A 10,138-nucleotide genomic window follows, 5' to 3' on the forward strand; every position below is an offset into this window, starting at 1 on the left:
TAATGGTGATTTTTTTTTTTGGAGTAAAACGGTGATTTCTTTTGATTTGCCTTCATCTCATAATCTAACACATTTTATTGTGAAATAATTAATTGTAAAAAACTACCCACTAATTGAAGATCCTAAGTCTATCGTAGAGAAAGAAAGTACAATTATGATTTATTTTAAATCATGCTAAAGTTAAAGATAAAAATGGCATATCTTTTTTTCAATTTTTTAGAGCTTTGCATTATATACACACACAAAGAGAGAGAGAGAGAGAGAGGGAGAAAGGGAGAAAGGGAGAAGAGCTTTTATCTTAAAAAATTTGAGAACTTTTGCTTGTTAGGAGGAAGAAACCTGTGCCCTCATGAGGGCGTGAAATTACTTTTGGTTAGCAATAAGCACCAGTTTGATCTTTATTATTTATTCTATGTAAGAGTTTCACATATATCAATGAGAGTATTAAATAGATACTCCTCTGGCTCTATTTATAAGACAGAAAGGAAAAACATTTTTTAATCCTATTTATAGGGTACTGGGAGAAATTTTTTATATAGATATACAATTTGCCCTTTATTTATTACTGTATTGACCTTGTTTACATAAGTTATAATATATATTAAATAGGGATTAAGTTAAAAAATTATTAAATTTTAAATGAGAGTTAATAAAATTTAAGGGTTTTCTTGATTTATGTGAAATATGTTGGAAGTGACCTATAAATAGAACCAGAGAAGTAAAGTTTTTACTTTTACTCCTATTAAGAAAAGCATTAAATACTAATATATTTTTTCTCACCAATTTTCACTCTTTTTTACTTTTACTATAGTTAATAAGAGCAGAATTAAAAATAAAATATTGAAAAAAAAGATACAAGTAAAAAATAAAAAGTATCAAGTAGTATAGTCGTATTTGGTATTGTATTGTTTCAACGCTAAGGAGGAAGAAGCATGTGACCTTGCTGAGAGACAAGAAAAAACGTCAATGTACTGTTTAAATGTTATTGTCTAAAAGTGTCATTAAATTATGAAATGTTTTCTGAGCCGAAGCTAGGATCCCTAACTTAGGAAAACGTCCCCCTAAGCCAGATTAGTACTCAGATCGGGTGTCAAAAATCGAAAGAGATTAAAAAAAAAAAAGACAAAAAAAAAAACAGAGAAAATGGTGCAACATACAAAAGAGGAATGAGGATAGTTTTGGAAAATTGGGTCAAGTGATGGAGAAGCCCAAAATAACGGATCCGGATCCGCTCAGCGGCCATTTTCGCAGGGTCCCTCAGAATCTTTAAATCCTATCCGTCCAATTCATCTAAGAGCTCACAAAAAGCCACATCACCAAGCTTCTGTAACCGCAATAAAAATGTTCTTTGTGAAAATAAAAACACATTTCAATTTTTTCTCCAAAACACAATTGCGTAAATCTTTGAATAAAATTTAATTACAATATAACCTTGAAGATAAATAAGTTCACTTATGTAGTTAATAAACTTTAGTTATAAACTTATAGTTTTATGTCTCTAAAACATAGTTGCAGTAAGTTTTTGAATAAAATTTGATCATAACGCAACTTTGACAATTAACATATTTCATTTCATAATTTACACGTTTTAATTCCAAGTTTTACAAATTTTTGTCTCTATAATATTCTTGCAATAAATCTTTGAATAAAACTCAAACTACAATGCAACTTAAAAATTAACATATTCTATTTCACATTTAAATATGTTTCAAGTTTTAGTAAGCAACTTTTTGTTTCCATAGCATGGTTGTAATAAGCCATTAAATAAACTTTATTACAATATAACCTTGAAAATTAATATATTTCATTTTGTAGTTAACATGTTTTAATTTTAAATTAATAACTTTCTGTCTGGATAAAACTATCAAGATTAAAAGAGAAAGATTTAATATAAAAACTAACTCATCATTAGCTACGTGATTGATTTTCTGACTATGTAATAATAAACACCAAGTTTCCTTGTTTATAGATTTTACACAACGCGGGAATGATATAAAATTTTTATCCATCTAGGTTTCTAACGAAATAAGCATTAGAATCATTTCATAAAATTTTAAAATTCTTTTTTGGGTCATGAGACCTAATTAAAAATTTGACAAATTTAATAATCTAAATAAGAATTTGAGTTATTTAAGTGTTTTTTTTTTAAATTTCCTTATCTATATATATAAACAATATAATTAGCATTATAACCAACAAGCTTAGTTTGAAAATACTCCGAACCTGTAACATGGGCACACTCACCACCTTTGAGAACCAACCGGTATTTTAAAATAATTTTTGTACACTCAACACTTAAAAATATTTTTCTAATAGCCTCCCAATGTTCTAAAATAATTTTTGGTATACTTAACACCTTAAAATATTTTTTTAGTAGCACATAGTATTTTAAATTATTTTTCTCAGTAGCAACAAGCACCTTAAACTTAGGATCTATTAACTAAGTGCTCCTCCCAACACATTTTAAGCTAAAAATTAATTACTTTAAGATATTAGTTGCCACTGAAAAAAATATTTTCAAGTACTGAGTACACCAAAAATTATTTTAAAACATTGGGTTCTACTTAAAAAAATATATTAAGGTGTTAAGTGTATCAAAAATTATTTTAAAATACTGGATTTTACTAAAAATATCTTAATCCAGTCCTAATTATAAGATTTTTTTTATAGTCTACAAACAAGATCTTAGATTAGGATATGAGATAGTACTCTTCTAATCTTTAATATAAGACCTATTAACTAATTTGATTAGATTAAGGAAGTTAGGTAAGTTAGTTAATTATAAAAAATATGACATATTTTTTCTAAAACGTCATAATCATCTTTTTTAATATCCCCTCTCCCTCTTATACTTGATTATGGTTGAGAACGTATCCATAAGTGTAATTTAGAAAAAATGATAAATATAAAAAATAGATCTTATATTTAAAATCAAAATCAACTCAATAATTAGGTCTTATATTAATGAGTGGATGAGTACTATTTTTTTTCTATGCCCAAGCTTGCTTCGTGGTTCCCCCCCCCCCCTCTTCCTTATGTCCAATTCCACGGTGTTTGCAGTGTAGTCATCGTATAATGCTCAGTTTCCCTTGCACACATCGTACACTTATGAATCCACCTGCTTACAGATTTCGGTTACTGCATTGGGGGAAAAGTACATGAGCAGGCACACGAAATAGACAAAGAGGGTGAGCGCTAAAACATGTTTAGAGAGCAACGCTGATGTTAATGCAACACAAGCCACGCTCCCTGCGACTCCATCTTCTATGGTCAATGGAATAATGGACCTGTAAGCATATTATAAAAAAAAAATTTGGAGGTACTTATACTTTTTAAAAATTTTAATTTGATACTTATGCATTTTTATCATATTTGTTAGGCTTTTAAAAATAATCGAAATTTGAAAGAAGAACAAATTATAAGAGAACCTTATAACAATATATGTGGAGATACACAAAGATATCATAAAATATAAAAATAATTAATAATAAATTTTTTATGAACAAAAATCCCCAAGAATATCATACCTAATATCTTAAAATTACTAATAAATGGTTTTTTATAATCGTAATCGAACACAATAATTTCTGCTTTTTATAAAATCACGGCACAATAAATTACCTTTTATAAATTTCTAAAACATCTGAAAATGACTTACTATTTTTTTTCAAAATTGAAACAAATGGATTACCTCATGTTTGGATTGGAGAAAAAGTTGAGAGGAAAGGAAGCATAAGAAGAAAATCAAAATATGGGAGGATTATGGAGTTTTCTCTTGTTGAGAGAAGGGAATAAAAGTCAGAGTAAGGAAAAAGAAGAGGGGAACTGTGGGTGAAACCCACCACATTTTCTCTCAACTTTTCTTTATAAATATGAAAAGATGTTGGCAAAAAATATTCTTTCACCAAGCTTCTTTATTCATGTCGTTTTCTCCTTCCAACCAATTTTATTTAGTGACCTTCACAAATATGGGAAAAGTCATTTCTTTCAATTTATTTTTAAACTTATACAAATATAAAAACTATATTTTAAACACACATCTTTGAGTTTGTTTTCTTTCAATTTATTATTTGATCCTCAAAATGTGTTTTTAAACATAAAAAATTATTTGATTTTAAAATATACAAATATGAAAATATATCATCTGCAAATATTTTTACTTGATGGATAATATTTATTTTTGTATAGTTTTGTTATAAATCACATGAAATATAATAGATCTAGTTATAAGGATATTGTTGTCATCGTCATGACATTTGCCCATTTTCTTTTACTCCTTCATCAAAATAGGTAGGGTGATAACATTATTTCTTAAATTTCATCTTCCATTTTCTTTCCTCCTAATTTTTCTTTCCATTCAAACAGAACACTAAGGAAAAGATCAATGACTATTTAAGAATAAAGTTTTATGTTTGAATGAGCGCGTAGAAGAGATGTCTTTATTAAAAGTTAGAATTGAGTTTTAATTTATGTCGAGATAAAAGATATTTTTTTTAAATAAAAAAAGATTAAAGCATGTGTGAATATAAAAATGGCTTTGAATATTTTGGCTGAAAACTTTGTTAATGCTCCAATTGACTCCATAATACGTGTGTATGTGTGTGTATATATAAACCACTCTTTACATGTAATTTCAAATCTTTTAATTGTGAGACACCTAATCTGTGGTCAATGATACAGCTCATTTTTCCTTGACCATCTTTAACTATTAATTGGTGGCACAAATCCACCCACAGCCAACTTTTATCTTGAAAGGCCGCGTTTGTATATCTCCTCTGACCATCTGTACTATTGCATCTGATACTAGTCCCTCTTGAAAGGCGAACTTCCTATTTATGACGACGGGACTCGCATCTGAATCCGATACCCTCATAATTTATTATTTCCCTTGTCTTAGTTAGTTAGATTAATATAGTTTGCTAAGTTAATTATTTATAATAATTAAGTGTTGTTTTTTTTATAATACCCTTACTAATCATATATATTAGTTATAATTACTATTTGATAGAATTTTTAACATGTACAATTACTACAATGATTATTTTGAAAAAAATCGATATATACGAGAGATAAAGTAGATTGGGATATTATATTTAGAATCAAATTATAAGTTAAACTAATTTTTATATTAAGAATAGAAATAGTGTTATTTTTATTAAGAAAAAGGAAAAAAAATTGTTCTCTCACTTTTTCTCTCTCTTTCTTCCTCAAGGTCTCTTCTTGATGAGTCCGAGATCCACATAACATGTAAATAAAATGTCAAATATTATAGTCAGATTAATTTTTGGTGCCCTTTTGTTTAATACCTGAATTTGAATCATCAAGATCAAATTTCGGCATATTAATTCGTCTAACATTTGAGAAAAATTAAATTAAAGCACGATTTTAATTAATGAGTAATGTCCTCTGTCTAGTTTATATACCAGTAGATGAATGTTTTGATTCTCACTATAAAAAGTTTGCTCATGCATTTATATATTCAATCATCAACAAAATTTAGTTTTGATCATAATATCACGTGTTATGTACAATTTTAGTGTAAGTGGATTTGATTACAATTTTAGTTACTTTAAACTTGTACTTTAATCTTTATGGCGCAAAAAAAAACCCGTACTTTAATGTTACAAAATTATAATGGCTTCTCATAAAGAAAACAAATTAATTGACGATAGCTAACAGGTTTAATGCGATAAATTAATAACTATCTCATCAAAATGTTAGCGTTTCTCATGTGAATATACGACAATGGGATAATCCATACACAACTAATTCTCTTACATTTCCCTTTTGCCCCAACACTATGAGAGACAAAGGAGCTGTTCGTTTTTGTTCTTTGTTTTCTTATTCTTAAAACAATTTTATAAAATTGTTTTTAAGAACAACTTTTGGAAAAAAAAAAACAAAAAACTTTGTTTGGAAAATAAATTTTTAAAAATCACATTTAAAAAAATAAGAAATTATACCTTGACAAGTGGTAGTTATCATCGGTAGTGATAAGTAGTAGGTAGTAGAGGAGAAGAAAAGAAAATTTTTCAAATTTTACAAAAACAAAAAAACATGTAAAAGTTGTTTTAGTTTTTCAGTTTTTTAAAATATATTACTGTTTTTTTTTTTGAAAATAAAAAATTATTTTTAAAAGAAGAAACTAAACAAGCTCAAAGTTTTACTAGACCTTTTCGGCCACTTCTCGCTGGAAGAGAACAAAGGATTGGTTGTCGTTATTGCTTGATTAGGACTTCTAAGACGCGGCCTCATCTAGTTTTTTTTTTTTTGCCCCCAACACAGCCAATGCTTTATCTTTAACTCGTAAAATTAGTCAATTGCGTGTGGGTGGGGGATACTAATTGGATACAAGTTTGCTGTTTCTTTAATTGAATATTAATTAAAAAAAATGCCTTCACCTCACTTAGATATTCGCAAACTTCAGCATCGCCAACTAATTGTATATTAGAATTATTTTTTGGGTAAAAAAGAAGTCAACTTTTATTAATTATAAAAGAAAATTGGAGACAAACACCAAGAAGCCAGAAAAAGAAAAGAAAAGAAAAGAAAAACTCTGGTAAAATCCTAAGATACAACCGATCTCACAGCTCACAAAAAAAGCCCCCAAAGAAAGAACAACAAACAAAAATAATAACCAGTATATCAAATATACTGAAGTATGATCCATATTAATCACCAATCTGGAATTTACTTCAATTCATTTGAAAACACAATTACATACCTCCTCATATATTTTGTTAGCTAAGTAAATGACTCAGTTCATATATGAAATCATCCCTAAATTATATATCCAATAGAAAGCAAGTAAAGAGGAGTAAGATCTCAGGTGTTCTAAATACAAGCATCCCCAAGTACAATCAGGAAAGCCTTTTCCATATAAATAGACTCGCGTACAGCTACAATTCTCTTTTCGTATATATGGAAGAAACCTAATTCTAGATGATGATCCCCAAGTACAATAACATTATAACTTACCAGTCTGAGATGCCTCTAAACCTGTCGGTCTAAACTTGTATGTTGTCTCCTCGGTCATGGTTATGCTTAATTCCTTTCCAAATGTCATACACATATGAACCTATCTTCTTGCATATTTTAGTGACTACGTTTGGGGCAAAATATATGAGGAGGCACATGAGGTATATAATGATGATGAGCGGTATAACAGGTTTAGAAACCAACACAGATATTAGGACAGCACAAGCCATGCCTCCTGAGATTACAGCTATATGGGATGAGAGTTCGAGATATGGGGAATTATCATTTGAGTTGGAGGAGTGAGACTTGTAGTAGGCAGATGAAAAGGCAAAAAGGAACAAGCATCCTATGAAGATCCACATCTCTGCGGAGTGCTCGTTGACGGGGGATGAGCGGTGAAAGTGCATTTGAACCACCATGCCTATCGCTGTGATTAAGAATACAAAGGTACCATGCCAGGGCTCTGAACTGCAAAAAACAGCAAACTGTGCTTTGAGAAAAACAGTGTTGATGGTGAAGAAGCACATAACTGAGAGAGAGAAAGCAAACAAACCTTCTTGAGGTAGAAGCAACCTTCTTGGCCCCAGAAGAGTTAACATACTGCCTCAGACTAGGGTTCTTGAGGTACCCACACAGACATCGCTTCTGCTCCTTCAGCTTCTGGCAGCACTGGCTCGACGGCGGAGAGGAAGACGTTATTGCTCCGATGCAGGGACTCCGAGCTGCCGGACTGCTAGTCACCGCCTCAGCCATGTGGGGCAGCTCCGCCGCGGCAAGGATCAGCGCCACCATCACCATCAGACTGATCGCGCCCATCTTCTTCTTCATCGCCAATACTCCTGCAACTTAACTACCTATCTGCCTTTCTCCGGGACTCTGACGTACAGTTTTTTTTTCCTTTGTTTGTTTTGTGTATTGATGAAGTGAGAAGATAGGAGTGATCGGTGGCAGTTTATATAGAAAGAAAAAGGGCGTGGGTTTTGGTTTGCTGCATGCAGATGAGGAGGCTGCTTGATTTCAATAAAGCCAAGAGGTCCCACATTGAGAAGAGTGTGAAATAATTGAGGGAGAAAAAAGAGTGATCCATTAGCTTATAGACGCCACCCCAGGTCAAAATTTCTGAACTTGGTTTCGCAGATTCAAAAGTCTGCGAAAAAGTTCATCTGCGAAACTAAGTTCAGTGTCACCATCAGTGTCACTGTTGAGTCCACGAAAAAGTTCATTTGCGAAACCAAGTTCAGTGTCACCATCAGTGTCACCGTCAGTAGTTCAGTGTCACCATCAGTGTCACCGACAGTGACACTGATGGTGACACTGAACTTGGTTTCGCAAATGAACTTTTTCGCGGACTCAACAGTGACACTGAACTATTCGCAAATGAACTTTTTCGCGGACTCAACAGTGACACTGAACTACTGACGGTGACACTGATGGTGACACTGAACTTGGTTCCGCAAATGAACTTTTTCGCGGACTCAACAATGACACTGAACTACTAACGGTGACACTGATGGTGACACTGAACTTGGTTTCGCAAATGAACTTTTTTGCGGATTCAACAGTGACACTGATGGTGACACTGAACTTGGTTTCGCAGATGAACTTTTTCGCAGATTATTAAATCTGCGAAACCAAGTTCAGAAATTTTGACCTGGGGTGGCGTCTATAAGCTAATGGATCACTCTTTTTCTCCCTCAATTATTTTACATTTCTCCGTTCAAAGACAAGGTTGCTGTACAACGTGGCATCAAAAACAAAAAGTAAAAATACCTAATTCTTTTTCTAACTCAAAAGTGAGAGATAATTTAGTCTTTTAATTTTAAAATTATTTCCAACCCTTCTCTCCGTTGTTGTTTTTTTTTTTTTTGCCATCACAATCCTTCTCTTTCCATTCTACAAAAATTTATTCAAAAAAATATCTTTATTTTTAACATTCCTAGTGAAATACTTATTAGAGTAATTGATAATTTAATATTACCTCTAATGATCCCTAATATAAGATCTAGATAACTAATTTAGAGAGATTATAAAAATAAATTAAATTGGTTATTTATAATAAATATCTGTTAACCTCCCTAAATTATCCTATATAACCATGTATATTGGAATTAAAAATGAAGATAGTTATTTTAACCATCATTTTGTCAAAAACGATTTAAAGATTTTAAAACTGAACCATTTAAGTTATACTTGAATAAATTTTTGTCATAGCGATAAATATGAGAGTGCTTACTCCTATCATAGCCGCCATAACTCCACCCGCACAAGCTTCCTAAATAAAAGAATTAGACGAGTGTTTTATCCCCCCCCCCCAAAAAAACATTTCAAGTTACTTTGGACCTGTTTGTTTTTGTTTTTTTATTCTCAAAATAATTTTATAAAATTTTTTTTAAGAAAAAATTTTGGAAAAAAAACTTATTTCGGAAAATAATTTTTAAAAAATCATATTTGAAAAAATATATAAAAAATTACATTTTGATAAGTGATAGTTATCACCGATTGTGATAAGTAGTAGGTAATAGAGAACAAGAGAAGAAGATTTTTCTAATTTTTTAAAACAAAAAAAATAAAAACACAAAAACAAAACAAGAAAACATGTAAAAGTTGTTTTGGTTTTTCAGTTTTTAAAATATATTATTGTTTTTTTAGTTTTTTAAAATAATCAACTAAAAATAAATAGCCAAACAAGTTTTTTTGTTTTTTTCTGCTTTTAAAAATAAAAAATTGTTTTAAAAAAAAAACCAAACAAGCCCTTTATCTCCCAAATTTAAAATTCCTTTGTCTAGGTATTTTTACACATACTAAGGAGGTTTCCATCAAGAAGTAGTTCCAATGCAAATGATTAAGAAATGTATTCTACGAAAACTAACACATATTTGTTACAAAAAACTTTTAACTAATTTTCTTAATCTTCACAAATCAATTATCTAACTATTATATTAGAATACGATGTTGTACCAAATTTTGAATGTACATTGTTCATTCTCCAAGGGTATGTGTCTCAAATAGAAGGGAGAGCCATCAACACCTTCCCAACACCAATGGAAACATGAGTGGTGCAAAAGAAACCAAACTTAAAATACAAAATGGCATGATTAAATAATTACATAATTAAATAGCAAAACTAATTAAATTTAATTTATAAAAAATTTAATGTAAA

The 10,138-nt window shown here is 30.4% G+C and overlaps 1 protein-coding gene across 1 annotated transcript; it reads right to left on the reverse strand.

Annotated features, from left to right (window-relative positions):
* Positions 1 to 324: 324 nt before the first annotated feature.
* Positions 325 to 7,864, reverse strand: LOC114759438 (non-specific lipid-transfer protein 2-like). Its single transcript, XM_028948611.1, has 2 exons — positions 7,552 to 7,864; positions 325 to 339 (listed from the first exon to the last, which is right to left on the reverse strand). The coding sequence occupies exons 1-2, from the start codon at positions 7,804 to 7,806 to the stop codon at positions 325 to 327; spliced, it is 270 nt and encodes an 89-aa protein (XP_028804444.1). The 5' UTR covers positions 7,807 to 7,864.
* Positions 7,865 to 10,138: the final 2,274 nt, after the last annotated feature.

The sequence above is a fragment of the Neltuma alba genome, unplaced genomic scaffold (assembly GCF_004799145.2).
Source record: "Neltuma alba isolate B1F8T4 unplaced genomic scaffold, ASM479914v2 tig00010846_pilon, whole genome shotgun sequence".
Classification (NCBI taxonomy): Eukaryota; Viridiplantae; Streptophyta; class Magnoliopsida; order Fabales; family Fabaceae; genus Neltuma; species Neltuma alba.

Coding starts and splice junctions, on each gene's coding strand:
- LOC114759438 (XM_028948611.1), bottom strand. CDS start 7,806: ATGAAGAAGAAGATGGGCGCGATCAGTCTGATGGTGATGGTGGCGCTG.